The 20,486-nt window shown below is 31.5% G+C and overlaps 1 protein-coding gene across 1 annotated transcript; it reads right to left on the bottom strand.

Annotated features, from left to right (window-relative positions):
• Positions 1 to 2,566: 2,566 nt before the first annotated feature.
• Positions 2,567 to 20,299, bottom strand: LOC139527974 (transducin beta-like protein 2). The gene is made up of 12 exons (XM_071323718.1): positions 20,121 to 20,299; positions 14,778 to 14,981; positions 13,369 to 13,420; positions 11,708 to 11,770; positions 10,264 to 10,372; positions 9,334 to 9,433; positions 8,938 to 9,024; positions 7,861 to 7,996; positions 6,485 to 6,534; positions 5,815 to 5,997; positions 4,746 to 4,932; positions 2,567 to 3,903 (listed from the first exon to the last, which is right to left on the bottom strand). Exons 1-12 carry the CDS (start codon positions 20,242 to 20,244, stop codon positions 3,849 to 3,851), a joined length of 1,350 nt encoding a protein of 449 aa, XP_071179819.1. The 5' UTR covers positions 20,245 to 20,299; the 3' UTR covers positions 2,567 to 3,848.
• Between the last annotated feature and the right edge of the window lie 187 nt (positions 20,300 to 20,486).

Raw genomic sequence — 20,486 nt, 5'->3', positions numbered from 1 at the left:
AGGTCAAGGTCAAATAAAATCTGCGTGACTGACAAATAGATCATAAAATATTTACATACACCAAATATAGTTGGCCTATTACTTATAGTATTACAAAAATAGACCAAAACTCAAAAACTTAACTTTGACCACTGAACCATGAAAATGAGGTCAAGGTCAAATGACACCTACCAGCTAGACATGTACACCTTACAATCATTCCATACACCAAATATAGTAGACCAATTGCATACAGTATAAGCAAAACAGACCAAAACACAAAAACTTAACTATAACCACTGAACCATGAAAATGAGGTCAAGGTCAGATGACACCTGCCAGTTGGACATGTACACCTTACAGTCCTTCCATACACCGAATATACTAGACCTATTGCTTATAGTATCTGAGATATGGACTTGACCACCAAAACGTAACCTTGTTCACTGATCCATGAAATGAGGTCGAGGTCAAGTGAAAACTGTCTGACGGGCACGAGGACCTTGCAAGGTACGCACATACCAAATATAGTTATCCTACTACTCATAATTAGAAAGAACTTAACATTACAAAAAAAATTAACTTTTTTTTCAAGTAGTCACTGAACCATGAAAATGAGGTCAAGGACATTGGACATGTGACTGACGGAAACTTCGTAACATGAGGCCTCCATATACAAAGTATGAAGCATCCAGGTCTTCTACCTTCTAAAATATAAAGCTTTTAAGAAGTGAGCTAACACCGCCGCCGTCGGATCACTATCCCTATGTCGAGCTTTCTGCAACTAAAGTCGCAGGCTCGACAATAACAAAACCATGAAAACTTAGCATTAACCAATGGGCAAATAAAAAGAGGTTAATGTGAAATGAAAAAATGCCAGACAGACATGTACACCCTACAATCATTCAATACATCATATAAAGTCGCCCCATTGTTACAGTATACATAAGAAATAGACCAAACTACAACTAAACATTTTCAAATGAACCACAACTGTTTCCCCATTCCAAACTTAAACAAATTGAAAAAGTTAGCCCTTCTTTGTTTCATAAAAAATAATGGCCAACGTAAATAGGGAAGGATAAATCCAACTTCGTAAAAAAATCCCTCTAATTCAAGCAAAAACTTCTCTATAACTGAAATAATCAAGATGCTATATTTCTTGAAACACAACACATTTGTTACGGACGACGAGTTTTTCAACATAAAATCGACATTCCAGTGAACAAACGGTGTCCCTCTTCTTGTCGACTTGTTCCTGTATTCATATCAGAGATTACATGGATTCTTTAGAAGAAAGAAAAGAATTAGTCTATCATTTAGCTTTACTTTCCACATGATTATGTAATTCAAAATTTTGTGACTATTCTGAACGCATCTGTCCCGTCGAACTTAAGATAAAAGATAAAACAGATACAGGTAAGTCTGCCTCATATCTTAACTTACATCTTGAAATTTTCAAGGGTCAGTTGAAATCAATTCTTTACTACAATAGAATTATTTCAGCTTCGCAATTGTGAACTTTCATTACTATGTAGCAACATTCCAGCAGCACATGCATACAGAGTTTATATCTACGATATTCCAGAACTTTTATTTTCTAGAAAGAGGGTTGCTGCTCACAAGGAAGCTTCTAAACTAAGAGTTCAATGTAGTGAATTTGAAATATGAAGTCATCCCTTCGTAAGTTCTACACACGCCATCACGAGTTTGTTGATTGTTATGGAATATGTGTTTCACAGATGTTGGTGGATCTTTGTTATAACTACTATCCCATCCCCTTTTCCTGAATATGACCTACCAAATAAGACTTATTACCGGGTTTGTACTAACATGAGCAAAACGATGGGTGCTATATGTGGAATGGAATCTGCTCACCCTTCATGAGCACATGAGGCTAGCCACAGTTTTTGGTGGGGTTCATGTTGCTTAGTCTTTATTTTTCCTATGTTATTTTATGTGTACTATTGGTTGTCATTTGGACTTTTTCTTTTTTAGCCATTACATTAATTGTCAGTTAATTTTGACTTACGAGTTTGAATTTTTCTCAGGTATTTTTCGTATTTTCTTTTACCTATATGGAGACTTACTGAAGCACAGGATGGACAGAGTAAAATATGTATGTGCCTGTTCCAAGTCAGGAGCCTGTAATTCAGTGGTTGTTGATTGTTTATATGTTACATATTTGTTTTTCTTTCATTTTTTGTACATAAGGCTGTTAATTTCCCGTTTGAAATTTTTTATGTCGTTATTTCAGGGTCTTTTATAGCTGACTATGCAGTATGGGCTTTGTTCATTGTGGAAGGTTGTACGGTGATCTATAGCTGTTAATTGCTGTGTCATTTTGGTCTCTTGTGGAGAGTTGTCTCACTGGAAATCATACCACATCTTCTTTTTTTATAATTAATGTTTTAGTTGTGGGGTCATAAAAATCGATCTGCACTATGAGTAAACCTTGAAAGAATAAGAAGCAAACATCAAAAATTCCTAACTTGTAAAAGAAACATAATCATGTTACAGGAATGTATAGTAACAAACCCAAATCATAATTCAACTATAGTAAGAAATTAATAATAATGACATGACACTGTATTTATATATCTTATTTTCTTTTAACATCCTCAACCTTCATGAACACAATAAAATAAAATGTTTAGTTATTCCAGAAAATAATTAATTGGAAGGGGGAGGGGATGGATGCATTAATAATACTTCAATATATTCAATTTTTAAAGTAATTTGGTGCCACATTTAAGAATTATCTTTATTCAATTATTTGGCAATTAAGTACATAGCATATTATTGTATGAACATGTTCCATTTAAAACCCTCACCTACAAAACATTAGATATAGACAGCATTGGACTCATCTACAAAACAAAGACATATACAGCATTGGAAGAATTCAAAAGAGGGCTGCCAATTTTGTATACAACAAAGAAACAAAGCATTTGTAACATGTTCAATCACCTTGAATGTCACAGCATCTCTGACCAAAGAGAATATTCAGGATTAGTGATGTTACAAAATATAACATGAAAAAACCACAATGCCTAATGTCTTAACTAATTCCACAAAAGACAAACATGATATTCAAATTAGTGCAGTACTTTTTGTATATTTATAAAACAAGGTACATACAAGAATCCTTTTTTTCCAAGACCTATTACAGATTGGAATAAACTACAAATTAGAAGACTCCTTTAGAATCCTCATATTTTTCAATTTGTTGAATGTCTCCTAAAATAGAAGAAATAAAAGGCAACATTTGTGTATATAGATTGACCTGTTGATGTCTTTCCACGTTTTTTTTTTATGTTGTTAAAGTATAAACCCCTCATATACATATTTGTATGTAACATTTATATTGAGACTGTATACAGATGAGTGGTAAAATTTAACTTTCCTTTTAGAAAATACCAATTCGGTATTCATACTAAATATGTAGAATATATGTCATTCGTTCAGACTTTTTATCTTTTTAGATTCAATCTTGGTATCTATGATGAGTCAACTAAACTCAAATTTCTCAAATGTTAATCTTTTGAAGATTCTTTAGCGTTCAGTGTATAGACACTACATCATATACCTTGAATAAAAAAATAAAGAAATGGGGTATACAACTATTAAGGAACAACAAGACAACAAAAAAACAAACATCTTGAAATGTTCCCCAACAAAAGCAAACAAAGAATGTGCTGTTATTCTGCAATCCTCCCCTACCCCCTTACATTTTTTTTCTGGAATAACCCTAATAGTACACAATATATCACATTTCATTAAAAATTGTTGCACATTGACAATATAAAGAGTATAAACGAGTTCACTGGAGCTTCCTGTATATGTTTTAGCTGCCTTTCATAAAATGTTTATTTGCTCTCAGCATGTCCATTGGCTGTTCCTAATATACTCTCTAAGGAAGACCTGAAAAAAATAATTGACCAATGAATACAGCCCATTGTGATAGTAAACGGATTGATATGTTATAAGAATGTACTGAACCTTTCATGGGAAATGATAAACATGTATATTGAATTTATCATTCCCTTCTTGGATTTCTTTTTCAATAAATAGTCGGGGTTTTTTACTTCAAGAATTCAATTTATTTTAAAAAATATTTATTTTTAGTATGGTTTACCTGTTTATTAGATAGAAGAGATCTTTAGTAGTCAATAAAAATGTTTGTTAAATCAGGCAATTATAAGTGACAGAAAGCCATCAACAGCTTATTTGCCAAACCAAAAGCCTGCAGAAAGAGAATTTACAGTTGTTTTTTACTTACAATTGTGACATGTCTCAAAATAGTACACAATCGATTGCATAAGGATAAATATGGCAGACCAAGTGCTCATTTTGTGGTTAAAGCAGAAAGCCTAATTGTTTAATACTAAAGATAACATTTCAGGTTTAGCGCTAAAGAACTTTACATGCAACATCATGAGTTTCAACTTTGTAATGTATCATGTTTTATTTCATTGTCTGTATCAGTGTATGGTTTTTTATTCTCTGTTTTACTAAAAAAACTAATTTTGGTTTTGATATTTGCCATGTGATTTTTAACTGCTGGGCCTGTGCTTTCACATTAACAGTGTATTTATTTTACATTTAAATGATTTTTGCTATCAATTGCTGCCAGATTGTTTTCTTTTGTGTCAGTGGGGTAGTGTGTATAATTATTATTCATGGGATACCAATATTTGCTGCCAGACCATTTTTTTCTTCAAAGTAGTAGTAGCATTTATCTCTGTTTTTGTAAGATAACTTACCTGGCTTCAGCTATTTGCTGCCTGACTCTTTCTTTTTGAGCCTGTGTAGTGGCTTTTATCTCTGATGATTCTAGGTCTGATATAGTTGCTCTATAGCCGGTAATGTTGTGTAGTATTACAATATGTTTATCACCTGAACTAACGAGATATTTGTTAGAAAGATCAAAGGAAAGTTCTGTTATAAAACCTGTGAAATAAAAAAAAAAATCATTGTAACCATAAGTTTGTTAAACAGTATTTTATGGGCAACATTCAGGGCTTTCCCTTGAAATTGAAGTAGTAGGCTAAATAACAATTATAGGTGGCTGTAACATGCGTTCGGCTAAGCCAGACGCCCACCAAGCTGTAAGCTTGGTGCTTTACGGCAGGGGGTCTGGAAGCTCTGGCATAAAAATAGCAAAATCCTGCAATCTTGCTACTTGGAAAGCCCTGAACATTATTTAATCAGTTCTAGGTTATTTGTGCTTCTATTAAAGAGACCAATCACTTTTACTTTCATATATACTTCCAGTAGTAGTCCTTCTGTAATATATGAGACAGTTAGCCCATTCTAAGATCCTTATTCATATTTCCAAAATCCTGAAACTTCTTACAACCAATAATACTCATAACCAAATGTGAAATCTGTTTCACAATAGCTAAATCATTTTTTGTCTGCCTAATAATTACATTAGATGTATGTTTCATTATAATATGTTATTCTGATTGGCTAACTGCACATCTTGCTTATACCTTAAGCAATTGCATTAAACAATAAAATTTATCATTCATGATGACAGGAGGTCCACAATAAAGTGCACAGGTGAATTAAATAGAAACTTGATAAAAATTGTGTTTTCATGATCCTTGCTAAAAAATGTAATTATAAGTATTTAATGCTTCTTTTTGTAACTTCATAGGGTTGCACAAGCGTTGACCTTGCGCACATTTTTAGAATGAAGCGCTTCTGTGCTTCATACAAAATGTACTTGGGTCAACGCTTTTACACCCCAATGAAGTTACAAAAAGAAGCATTCAATTCTTAACTAATACCTACCATCATGTATATTTTTCTCTAATTATTACTTACCATCATGTATATTTTTCAAGACCTCTTCCTCTTCACCTGAGACAGCATTATAAAAACCAATAGAGTTATCTCCTCCTACAGCTATACTCCTCCCATCAGGAGAAAGAGATATATGACTAGGAATCTCACAATGTATACTGCCAGTCGTCAATAAATAGGGGTCCTGTGATAACTCATATCGAACTGAAAATAAAATAACATAATTATCTCCGCTTGTAGCTAAATTGAGATAGAAGGTTAACTAATATTGACTTGACATCTTTTGTTTAGTTGGGGTTAATAATTGCCATATTTGACTAACAATTCAAATTTCCAAAATATCAAAATATTAACTGCCCATGTAAAAGATATTTGCAATGGTTCATTTCACTTTTAAAATGTTTCATATTTTCAAATTTTCATATTTTGATGTGCATATTGTAGAGCTACAAATATTTTAATATTCAGAATGTTTTACGAAAAAAAGTGTGTCTTGATTTTTCATAGAAAATGTATTGGAAGAAATAAATATTTATCTGTAGGAAAAATATGTTACAAATAACAAAATTTTTAAAAAGAAATTAATTTAGGGAATTTGATAGGAAAGTTATAATGCATTGTCAAGGATTCCAAACAATAAGGAAAATCTGAAAAAAGTGAAGGGAAACCCAAATTAAACCAAAGTACTTACTATTTGTATCCCAGTATTTCCATGTGCCATCTTTAGAAACTGAAGCCATCCTGAAACAAAAACACATCAATTTTAGCTATCTATTTCAATTCATTTCAATTTCTTTATCCTGACAGCGACTTTTAGCTGAATAGATTGTAATTACCACATGCAAACTGTAACAAGAAAAGACTGGCTAAAACCTATTTTTCTCAATTGCACAGTGTCTAGTATCAAATTTTTCCCAAACTTGTCAAGTATTTATGGACTGATAAGTTGAATGTTAATATATCTTTAAATTAATTACAATTAAAACATTATTATTCTATAGATCATCTGAGGCTATATCTCTGTTTATTCCTTATTCTTATGGACGAGAAAAGTTACAAAGGGAAAAGGGGGGGGGGGGGGGTGACTTAAGACTGTCCTTATTATCTTGTTATCATAAGTGTGTACAGTCTTGATTGAGCAGAAATTTTGCTGAACACCTTAGAGTTACTGCAGGAATTTTTTTACTAAGCTACATGCATTTCATTGTCTTCAATTCTAACTTCAAATTTTTACCGCAATTTAACACATTGCTGCTCTATAAATTAAGATGCTTCCACTTGCATATTATGTTATTAAGGGACATAACTCAAGAAATGAACAACCAAATCTCACACTTGATCTGTGTTTTGAAGTTATAAACATTGTGTATAAGTTTCATTACATTTAGTTTAGGCAAACTAAAGTAAGAAAACAGAAACTAATTTTGGATATACACTATGTACGTACATATGGATGAGCAGATGGACAAGGGTAAATGCCCCCCTGCTTTGACGAAGGGATAAAAGAAATTATAAGGGTTCCGCAGAACCCAGTATCTCGCCTACTTTTGCTGTTAATCGCAGGCTCAGTAAAAATGAGGAAAAAATTAATAATAATATTCCTCTTGATACTATCTTTTGATTGAAAGAAGCAATTGATCTTCCTCTAAGTTCAGTATTTTTGTGATTTTACTTTTTTCTGTCCAAGTTTGATAAAAATCCTGGATAATTTATGAATCTTATAAATGTTTTAAAATGTTTAACTGCAGACTGTATGTAATAATAACTAGAAGAAAAACTAAGTCCATTTATAAGTTAAATACGGAAAAAATAGATTTTTTAAATTTATTTCTGGATACAATCTAATGATCATAAACAAGCTTCTGTCCAAGTTTGGTAGAAATCCAGGATAGTTTAAGAAAGTTTATAATATTTCAAAAACTTTAACCACAGAGTGAATATTTGTGGACCCCGCCCACAACAGAATGTTGGATCGCTTTGTCTCGCTTTTTCGACAAAAGTCGAAGGCTCGACAATAAAGAACCATATAGGCCAAAAAACAAAATAACCTTGTGAATGAGTTCTTACCGACTTGAGTCACTATTAAAAGAGAAACAATTTACACCAGATGAATGGCCTTTCAATTCAAAAGCACGCTTAACATCTTTGAAGCCTCCTCCTTTATCAAATACAACCTCCCAAACTTTTACATCTGGGGTAAAACCTAAAACCAAACAAAAAATTCATAATACATGTACTTCTTTCAAATAAAATGTATATATAATATGTTTATTCTAGTACAATATAATTCACATACTTTGGTGTTGTATTTTCTTATCATACAGCTTATCATTTGTAATGTATTAGCAATTATGAAACACTACCATTTTGGTCCAATGTCATAAGACAGATTATTTTAAATTTTAATTCAATTCAATTCAAATATTTATTGTCATATAAACTCTGAACAATAAGTTTGTGACAAATAATATAAACATACACAAAATACATTTAACAAACAAAACCATGAAAACAAAAAAAAAAGCAAAAAAGCAAAACAATCTATCTATATGACATATAAATATATTTTATAAATAAATCAAGAGTCCCCTGTCCTCAGTTCTAATGCCTGTTTAAAATAGGACCCTAAGCTTTCTACTTCTTTTGAGGTTGATGGACAAAGAAGATATTTATTTTTTTCATTTTCTTGCCAGGCATGCCAGGACATAAAATCTGGCATATGTTTAATTACATTTCCTATAAAGTTTCTGTAACTTTAAAACTAAAGATTTTCAAAAGACTGTATCCTAAACTGAGATACATGGTTGATCCATTTACAAAGCCTTCCTATAAGATAGTGTTTAATTTCGTCCTAAATAAGCATGACATATTTGCCACTGATCTTTAAGAATTTAACAATCAATCAATTACTTTTATTCCCTTTATAGTCTAAATTGCTTACTTCTATTTTTTACCATATTAAAACAAAATAATAAACCTTGATTTTTTAAATACTGTTTAAAATTCATCAGAATTTAGTAGATTCATTTTATATAAACACCTAATGTTGATATAATAACAAACGTATGCAATAGATGACAACTGAATTTTAAAAGTCTTTTTAAAAAAATCCTGCACATATTTAATCTCTATTTATTTAATTACCTGAAGAAGCAACGAATCTTCCACAAGGTGACACAGCAGCATACACATTATTCATCTGATGGGTATCTAGTGTAGACAATACTTCACCTAAATACAATCAACAACATCACAGTAATACATTCATAAATCAATGTGTGTATTAAATATTGTGAATAACAGATTTTTTAGAAGTGTATTTCAATCACAAAGTTTTTTTAAATTAAAATAATTACATTAGATGTATGTTTCATTACAATACACTATTCTGATTGGCTAACTGCAATCTTGTGACATTCTGAAAGCAACCTTTATTTCCTTCTAATAGAAATTTAGAACAAAAACATAAAAAAATGTTCTACATGCATTAGTAATTGTATGCTTGGTTAATCGTTTATCTACTACACAGTAAGAACTTGCCTTTTATAGACCAAACTATCAATGTGGTATCTCTACTACATGTCATTATAAATCTGCCATTACTAGCGACACCTATCTGTATAATCTCTGCTGTATGTTTCTGTAAAATATATAGACAGTTAGATTGTTGTATATATGTATTCAGTGATATATAGATATATTGATTGATGTTTAACGCCACTTTCAACACTATTGTGCTATTTGTGGCGGTCAGTTTTTATTGGTGGAGGAAGCCAGACAGCCTGGAGAGGATCACTGTTCTTTGAAAGGAAAATAGTGGTATATAGATGAGGACACTGAAGATAACAAGTTATTTTCTTTTGAATTAAATTAATAAATAGTCCAATATAATTTTTTTTTATAATTTTGAATCGGATCAAAATGGTTAAAGGCTGATATCTGTAAAATAATTATGCAATAATACTATTATTACAATTTAAATTCCCCTTGTAACAGGTGTGCTTATCATAAAATAAATACTGTAAATTAAGAGGTTATTGCGTGCATTTATTTTTGCGATTCTGTCATTTTAGATTAAAATGCGATTCTAATTTTTGCGATATTCAGAATTTTTTTTTAAATGCAAGTTTTAATTATTGCAATTATAATCCTGTGGCATTTTTCACAAAAATAGAAACATCACAATAAAATTCTGAATTTACAGTATTATTTCATTATGATGTGATATTTTTTCAGTAATTAAAATACAAAGGATGGAAGAAAAAATAAGGGAATAATACCATTTGTTTTCTTTAAATTGGTCATTTTCATGTCAATGCATTTTTATTAGCCCCAAGAGCTCAGGTGTTTATTTATTCTTTTTATATAAACCATAAATTCTTAACTGACCATATTAATTTTGCATTCTTTTGTTTAAAGACAAAACACAGTTATCCTTCTGAATCTATTTTTAGAATATAAGTAACTTACTTTTGGAAAGTCCAAAGCGGCAGTTATATTTCCTGGAGAGCCATCGTCTTTTTTACCGATTCGTAAAATTCTAGCTGTATTTGCATTCCCTAGACACACTATAAAAGCCCTGAAAGAAAAAGTTTGCATAAAAAGAAGTTGATAACCTATCATATTTATGTTATGTCTTGCCAAGTTTAATTTTAAATGTCAAATATTTTTCTATAAATAGATATGTTTAAATTAAAATTAAAAGGTTTCCAAATCAACCTCCGACTTTACAACCCTCAATATCTTATAATCTTTTTTTTTTGTGAACTTTGCAATTATTTTAAAAAAAAACACTTAACCAGCATGATAATACTAGCAATCCTTATTTTAAAGTTCTATTCTTATTCCATTGTTTGGCACAATGAAAAAATTCATTGATCATCTCAAATCTGTGCTTGGAGGATTAGCAGAAAAATCATATTTGTTACAGTTACTAATACAAATTCATACTTTCCAATCAAGTTAGAAAACAAATGATAACATAATAATAACACTTTTCAGAAGCAGTACAGTTTAGCATGCTATGAGAATATACATTTTAACATTAAACTTTAAGGTGGTATGGGAGTCTAAAATAAAAATGATAGAATTTGTTCATACTTTGCTAAAATGTAGCATCTATTGATATATGTTCAAAAATATAATAAAAATGATAGGTCACCGCGCATTTTCTCAAGTTACAGGTTGTGGCAATATGACACATTTTGAATGGATTATACAGAAAAAACACCATTTTGTGATTGAAAACTAAACAAAATGATAGAATTGTAAAATTAATTAGGAAAAGATAGCTTTCACACATTGCTTGGAGAATATCAAAAGAAAAGGTGGGGTCACTGTATGTTCTTTCCGGCTAAAATACAAAATAGAAAAATTTCATGTAGAATCCTTCAGAAAATGAAGTTTTAGAGTTACCTCCACTGAAATTGCCTTTTAATTCTTTTTTTAAAAACGACCAAAAATAATCTACACTTGTAAAAATATTAATATTTATAAGTTATATTCATATAAATTGGTTATTCAAAATAAAAATTCAAATAAAATATCTGCATTCCTGCATAAAATTTTGTTAATTTGATAGAAAATCTGGACCATACGTTCTCTGTTTTTTACAATCCAAGATGTCCAAGACACCCATACCACCTTAAATGCAATAAATGTGTCATTAGAACTTTAGGTTTTCCATGCCTTTCAACTAAATTGATTTGGAGGCAAATGTTAGAAGCACCAACAGAAATTTCAATTTTGACGGCCTCAAACAACATGAACAATATTTGCCAGTCATTGGGTCTGACACAAAGACCTCATTTGCAAGACCCTTTAAAATTCTGCCCTCTATGTCCACCAGATCTGACCATTAGCTGCATCACTGTAGGATATAATAACAAATTGTCCATTTTATACTAATACATACTTTGAATCTGGGGAAAACTTCACTCTGGTCCCATGGTCAAGTTCAATATTTCCACGAATAAATCTGTAAAATATATGGACATGCATCTAAATATTTAACTCTAAAACACAGATTAAGAAACAGCAAAATGTCACAGGATGATTTTTTTTTAAGATTTAAACTTTAACTAGAAAAAAATCATGTAGCATGTGTATTGAAATATATTACAATATACCAGATATAAAGGGGATTCATCATTATTTGAAGGATACCATTTTTTTTTTTATTTAGTGGGTATATGTTAACCATGGATTTAAATGTTCAACAAGTGCAAATTCATGATAGGTTTGGTTGTATATAGTAGCATGTTTTTAAACAGGGTTGGCAAAAACCCGGGTTTTATGAGTATTGCCCAGCCCAGTGCATTTTGCAGTGGGAAATACTGCGAAAACCCGGGTTTTACTGGGTTTTAATGGGTAATACTGGGCAATACTGGGTAATATAAAATACTGGCCAGAATTTTAATGAGGATTCAGTGATCAAACTCAAATGCAATACATTTAAGATGTTTCGTTATAAACAAATTTTGATTTATAAATAAGTTTACTTGTTTGAGAGTCTAAAAATACAAGTGTATACATTTGAAAAAGTACTAATCCAGCAGCTATGACACAAGTAAACATTTAAACACACATTAGACAAATATTAATGGAAAAGGCCTTTCTCAATAATTCTCCTTAAAGTCTATTAAATCACCCGCCCATCTTGATTGGTCAAACTGTTAACATAAATTCAAAGAATTCATTTTTCAAATGTATATATCTTACATTAAGAATTAACAAAAAAATGTGAGAAAAATTACTTTTGCATAATTTTTATGTACATCACTAATTAATAAGTAATTATTCAGATTAGGTCATAGATATGTTTATATAACAATATTCAGCCTTTTCATTTCTAAGTGTTAATGACTTGACCCTGTAGGGTGTTTATTAAGCACTATGATTGCATAGAAATTTAAATTTATAATTTACATAAACACTGCTATAAAATGCATGTTTTTTAAAGTTTAAATTATTGAAACAATACATGTATGGAAATTAACAAGGTTTCCTAAAATGTTCAAATTTTGTATTCTGCCTACATGGAAGAAGTGGAGAAAAGAATGAAATTGAATTTTCAATATTCCAGAAATGACTCTCAATGGTTATCTGTATAAAATGTATATATTTAGCTATAATACTATGAAACTACAACAAGTCTTTACTATTTTGTGTTGGAATAAGCTTAAAAAATCATATTGCCCAGTATTACCCAGTATTACCCATTTCTTGGAGTATTGCCCAGCCCTGGAAAACCCGGGAATTCCCACCTGGGTTTTCCCGGGCGGGTAATACTTTGCCAACCCTGTTTTTAAATACTGTTGATTCTAAAAAGTGAAAAAAAAAATTCAAAGATAAGAAAATGAATTTCCAAATATTCTTCTTATACTTCATGTTCTTAATCGCTGTTATGATTCTGGAATGACAAAAGGTAGTTAAGGCATTGGTGATTGATCATTTGTTGATTATGTTGATGAACATGTATATATATTAACACTAAATTATTGTAGCACACCACCTTTATTGCACACATCAATTTCATATGTTATGAAATGATTTAAAGTATGACTGTCAACTCACTTGTGCTCTTTCTTACTGAATTCTTTTGTACTCCAGAGCATAGCAGATCTATCTGAAATCATATAATAAAATTTAATCTTTCAGAATCCAACCATATTATTAAACATGTATATTTATTTTTTTTCAATATCTTATTTGATGTTTGTTGTTTTTCCTTGTTTTGTGCTGTTGCACTGCTGTCCTAGGTTGGGGAAGAGTGTGAGCTCAAAGACATGTTTGACTCCGCCATATTCTGATGTGCCGGCACTGTCCCTATCAAAATTCAAGATCTTGTGATTCAGTGTCCATTATATGTTTTTTTGGTTAATTGAATTATTAATTATTACCAATATTAAACTTTACATTTTTAAACTCAATAGTTATACATTTCATACAAGTTTAAATAAATTTGAAGAAGGAAGTAAAATACAGTGAACAGAGAAAAAAATCTAAATTTGGTGTTAAAAGAAATGACATATTGCAGATCTTAAAATCATTTAGATGATATTATACAAATATAGCCTTTGTATGAGGTCGATACAAGGATATATTGACCTGAAAGAAGTATATTGACTGAGGACGAAGTCCGAGGTCGATATACTTCTTTGGGTCGATATATCCTGTATTGACCTCATACAAAGGCTATATTTGTTATATTATTAATTTCTGACCATATTTGTATCAAAATCGTCATTTAAGTTTGTTGGAATTTTATAGATATTACATTGTCTTCTTGACAATAACAGCATATTAGTTGTTATTGCATTTACTTTTTTTTTGACATCTTATGTATTTGAATTTTTTTTCCGTCAAATAATCGATCACAGATATCATGTGTTTCAAAACGTTAAACTGTAACAATATCCTGAAATTCATTACATGACGTCACAAAGTATATGGGTTTTTAGATATTCTAAAAATAACCGTGCAATATGCTTTTTGCAGGTCAATATGCGTTTTGCTATCCGCCGTTTTCTCTCTACCTTCGAAAATATAGTTTAACATGTGACTATCCCTAAACGAATCAAATTTGTTAAAATATATGAATTAATAATATTATGCGATATCATTAATCACTAGACCAAATATAAAATCGTTTCTTTATAAAAAGGCTGAGTTAAATTTAGACATAATAACCCAATTACAAGTATGTGTAGTTGTGGTTATTGGACCAATGGTGGTAAACAAGGGGCCTTACAATAGCCTCTTCTTTCATGATTGACAAGTTTATATGAATAATATACAGAAATTTTCTGATAAATGATGGCCATAAAATTTATGTCCACTATCTCTGCCCTCTATGTCTTTCATTATACATTTTGTACCACCTGTGAGCTGATACACAACTCTTGCACAAGGTATTACTACGAATCTAACAATCAAATCACAAGACAAGGGAACTGTTGATTGCCTCTCAGTGATAAATTTACCTTCAGCAGTTGAGATTAAATATTTCCCATTTGGACTGAAGTCAAAATCAAGAACTGGGCTGCTATGTCCTCTAAGAATGGTAGCCAGCCATGCATGACTAAATGGTACATGCTGTATTCGTTTGTGTCTTTGAGCTGGTTTTGACTTCTTTGTCTGTTTTTCAGTCTTGTTCACTTTCTTTTCTTCAGTTCCTGTTTTCTGTTCTGAAATCAAAAGATAGTTCACAATATTGACCATTAGTAGTTTAACACAATACTATAATTTTCCTTTCTTTACATTTCTTTGATTACATAGATACAATGCAGGGCTTCCAAAAATAATTTGAGCCACCCGTACATTTTATATCTGATCTCGATTTTAATCCCTTAAGACTAAATCACAAAAGGCAATTATGGTAATCAGATGGCCATCCCAATGATTTTTGAAAAAACGATATTAAACTTTACTTTGATATGACTTTGATGTTCTGACGTAAACTGTTAAATTGGCAGTGCATCATTCGAAGTGTGCGCAAAGCGTGATCATATCTGCCCAACTTAGATTCTTTATTTGTGCCAAAAGACGTTGTCAAAAACTTTACTTTCTTTTTTAAAATCACATTTTCGTAATACCGGATGTTTACTTGACAGTGTTAAAACATGGACCAGAAACGGATATGTTAAATCAGTGTACGTTTACAAAGCATGACTGAGCGAAGAAGCTCTTTCCACGTTATTTCTTCAACAAAATACTTGAAATGAACGTAAGGTACAGGTACTAAAGATAATTTTTGAATTTTTGAAGAAATGTAGGATACATAATTAAATTTCCCACCTGTGCACATGCGCACACATGTTCTAGTTCATACAACGTAGTTCTGACGATTGTTTCATTTAAAACCTTATTGAATTTTTCGTCAAATCATGTTTATAAACATATTTCTTAGAATTTTATTCTTTTAGCATGTTTAGACTACATTTTTGTAAATCAATTAGATACAAACCGCTGAAATGTAAGAAAATAGTTTACCTGTCACCTGAACAGGTAGATTTCAGCTAACTAATTAGCCTTGATTAAAATTAGAAAGTATTTAAGTAGAGGCTGTTTTGATAGTAGTTAATCATCTGTCACTTTTATGACCGGAAATGTGTGGCTGTTAAAGGCAAAATGTTGGGTCAAAAAGATTGTGTTTATGTTAAAATGAACGTCTAGTAAGAAAGCCATGAAAACTAAAAAGTAGATGATCGTTTCATGGGCAATATAGGAAAGGTGTACTGACATAAGTAGTCTCTAAACACATTAGCTCCAAATGGAGCTTTCGTTAGTAGAAGCCATATTAACTATGTGTATCAGTGAGAAAAATGTAAAAGCATAAAAATATAGTATATATACCAATACACATAATTAACAGCGCCTGGTGATGTTTTATAGCCTGTTACGGTAAACTTTTCAACATTATACGGTAATCATGTGACCTGATGATATAACCATATTTGGGCTTTAGCATTGGGTAAAGGGTGTTTAAATAATTTAAGAAGTACATGGTAATCATTTAGTCTTGATCTTTGGCTTATGATACACCTAAATATCAAGTCTTGGAATAGTATGTCATGGTAGTCATGTGATCTTGATATTTGGCTTATGATACACCTAAATATCAAGTCTTGAAATAGTACTTCCTAGCAGTCATGCAGTCTTGATCTCAGGCTTATGATACACCTGAATATCAAGTCCTGAAATAAACACCCTTTACCCAATGCTAAAGCCCAAATATGGTTATATCATCAGGTCACATGATTACCGTATAATGTTGAAAAGTTTACCGTAACATGTAAAGAAAGTTTACTGTAACATGTACATTAGCTAAATATAGATAACTGTAACCATGGAAAATCCCAACTGAATGGCTAATTGAACCTTTTTAGATATCAACAAGATACTTATTTATCCACTGGATAACTTTGATCCGCCGGTTCGCTCTGAAATGCCGGTTAAATCTCAACCACTGGTTAACTCAACCGCGGGTTAAACAAACCGCCAGTTAAATCTTAACTGCTGGATAACTCAACCGCCGGTTACCATATCTATATAAATAGGGTGCAAACATTAATCCATCATTCTGCCTCTGATGAAGGTCCTTTTCGGACCGAAACCGGTCAGGCTATAAAACATCACCAGGCGCTGTTAATTACGTGTATTGGTCAAGGGTCCGGAAATTTTTTCACCTAATTTCGGTCATTTTTGGATAACTTAAAAGTTGGTGCCCTTTTTCAAACAAAGATTGTGTGTATGCTCATACAGTCATACTCGTAGCATCAAGGAACTTGTTTAACTGTTGCACCGCATTTACTTCAGAAATTTCCCTACTATTTTCCTTAAAATCTTGAGCAATAAAAGGAAGGCAACAGTTTAAAAATGAAATGATTTTAATGACTCAAAACGATAAATTTCTCAAACTTCGCTTACGTTTCTTTCGATTTGAAGACAAAATTATAACCGGATGTTTTACGACAATAGTAAAACGACCAATTACGGACTCATTTCCGGGATTAGTTTTGTTTATCAAATTCACAGGAAATCGTCGGCTTTTTAACTGTTTTACCTTTAATAGTGTTTGAATATTAATTATAATAGTTGGACTTGTTTAATTTAGCATGAAATCATTTTGAATTTACGATTTAGTGTCTTTTGTGGAAGAGAATTTCAAGATTGCCTATTAGTAAACAAAGCACATGTGTTTGTAGTGAAACAATATTTTGTTCTACGTAAATTAATTTAATTTTAATTTAATTTTAAATCAGAATTGACAATTGTCTAAGCTGAGAAAAGTAATTAAATAATGCAGACAGTTGTTATGAACTTTTCATTTATTAGTTCTGAGCTTGTGATCAATAAAAAATTTAATTAAAAACACAGGTAAAGAGTCTTAGATTAGCGATCATTAGCCAATATTTCCCAGAGGCATTACTATAGTTATTAGGAGGGCCCTCAGGATTATAACACTTTACTGGAGTGGCAGTTTTATTACAGGAAAGGGATAACAAACAAAAAAAAGTTCAAAATGGCGATTTAGACAATGTTGGAAACTCGATCTCAACGAAATGAAATTTAATGACCGAAATTATTTCTGTAAAAAAATAAAATTTGTCCTAAATCCCAATTACTCATTTAGGACAAAATACTTTCAGTTTAGGTCAAGACTGGCATATATGACCGTTTCCGGACCCTTGGTATTGGTATATATACTATATTTTTAGATGATCGTTTCATGCTTTGTCCAGCCAGACTTTTACCGGACAGAATACAATTGTCCAAAATATATGACCGTTTTGGAAGCCCTGATACAATGTACATAAATTACTTTCTGTATTGCACAAATTCATATCATCCTGTTGTATATTGTAATGATGTGGCTGTATAAAATCTCTTCATAAAAGTAAAGGAATTAAAAGGGGGCGAAAGGTATTAGAAGAAAATTCACTCATCAATCTAAGGAATTAAAAGTTGCCTTGGTCATGTTGGTCTCTTATTTTCATATTCTTATTGATAGTGTTGTTTAACTAAATGTTGTTAAAAAAAACAATACAACCTGTCACCAAACTATGTATATATCTGCCTACCCAACATGAGGAAACTCTTCAGTGGTTGTTTTAAGTTACATATCTAATAAGCATATTTTTTTTATAAAGAATTTGACATAACAACAATTTTACATGACACTTCAAGTCACCTAGTCTTGACAGGAATCCAGGTTGGTTCACCCTGATTCGTGTTCGCCCTAGTACCTGTTCGAATGGACCCAGGGCGAAAGTGTAATCAGGGCGAACAGACCCGATAGTCGATACCATCATGACAGTGACCAAAGTTAAGGTTCATCATACCAAATGGACAAATATGGCTGTATTTTCACCTCAAAAACTACTCTGTGTACAGACTTACTTGTGCTGATTGGAAAGTTTTAAGGCCTAGCATCCACTAGATATATAAAAGTAAAATGCATTTTATATTTAAGAAAGATAAAATCTTTCTTGGTTTTTGATGGGCATTTTTTTCCTTTCTGCAGAAGGTGTAAAAATAAACAAACACCTGAATTACTTTGATACTGTCCACTCACTGACTCAGATAAACTCTTTTTTTACTCACCTGTAGTTGTGAAGATACCTCTTGTCCATGTCAAGTAAGGACAATCAAAACAATACAAACCCATTTTTTACCTGAGGGAGCATCTCAAAGTTGTACCACAACTTAGTTAATTTTCACACCATATGCACGAGGGGAATAAAATGCCCGTCAAAATCCAAAAGAAATTTTATCTTTCTGAACATGCTGAAACACAAAATGCATTTAAATTTTATATATCTAGTGGATGCTAGGCATTAAAACTTTTCCAACTTCACAAGTAAGTCTGTACTCAGAGTAATTTTTTGGCACGTTTATACAGCCATATTTGTGCGTTTGTTATGATGAACTTTAAAAAAAGTATCTGTCAACATAATTTTAATAATTTGCCCTAATCTTGCACAGTGACTGTGTAACAGCCACTATGTTCCGTCAGTTACTCTGTTCCGGTTGAACTTTTCAACTAGTTACTTTATTCCGAGTGCAGTTGAAAAGTTCCGGAAAAAAGTAGCTATTTGAAAAGTCTCGGAACAATGTAGCTAGTTGAATAGTTCTGGTGGAACAGAACAACTAGCTCCTTCGGTCAGAATGTTGCCTTCATAACGGAATAAGTTCTAATTTATTTTCATACATTAATCTGAAATTGATATTTTTAAAAGTACCCATATGAGGAGGAACTTTTGGGCCAGTTTGTTAGTTCCGGTTGTGACTGATTTGCCAAAGAGGAACTTTGCGACTAGTTGATAAGTTCCTTTTGACTTTTGTAATCAGTATCTTGGTTCCACTTTGAAAGGTTCAAATATAATATCTTGCGCTTTTACTTTACACCAATTCTCCAAATGGAACTTTGTGACTGGTTGATAAGTTCCGCTGGAACTTTTGGGCTAGTTTGTTAGTTCCGGTTTTGACTAATTTGGCAAAAAGGAACTTTCTAACCATGCTAACTGCTTGATATGTTCCGTTGGTTTCAACTAGTCACTTTGTTCCGGGAGAACTTTTAAACCAGAGGAAGAACAAAGTAACTAATTAATAAGTTCCTTCGGAACTTTTCGGCTAGTTCTTTCCAACGTCGGAACAAAAGAGCATTTACAACTGTGCATGAATAATAGTTTTTAAGTAAGAATAATGCACTTGAACAGTTCAAATTTCTTCTCAATGAGTATAAAGCTAAAGCTTTAATGGTAAAATTCCATATTTTTTTGTATTCTCAATTTTATCACTTAAGCCCAAAAATAAAATAATACCATCTTCATCCTTTTTGTCTGCACGTCTTCCGACACTGCATAAAAGAACGAATAATAGGACTACAGCTCCAACTGCAGCAGTAACTGCTAACGCCGGTACTGAGTTTTCTGCAGAATCCGCCATGCTGATGAGTTGGAAAATATTTTTCGATATTCCTCTTACTTTTTCATATTTTGTGTGGATATCGCCGAAGATTTACGATCGTTTCAATTTTAAAGATTTTAAAATAAAAATCGAATTTTTGAAATTATTAAACACAATTTTATAAAAATTATATCCTATTCATGATAAACATAATTCAATTCTTCTCATATATAATATGTTAACATGTAAAATTTTAAAAAAAAAGTTAAAATTTTCTTTTA

The sequence above is a fragment of the Mytilus edulis genome, chromosome 6 (assembly GCF_963676685.1).
Source record: "Mytilus edulis chromosome 6, xbMytEdul2.2, whole genome shotgun sequence".
In the NCBI taxonomy this organism is placed as follows: Eukaryota; Metazoa; Mollusca; class Bivalvia; order Mytilida; family Mytilidae; genus Mytilus; species Mytilus edulis.
The sequence above is the reverse complement of the archived record's forward strand: the minus strand, read 5'-3'. Positions and strand labels throughout refer to the sequence as shown.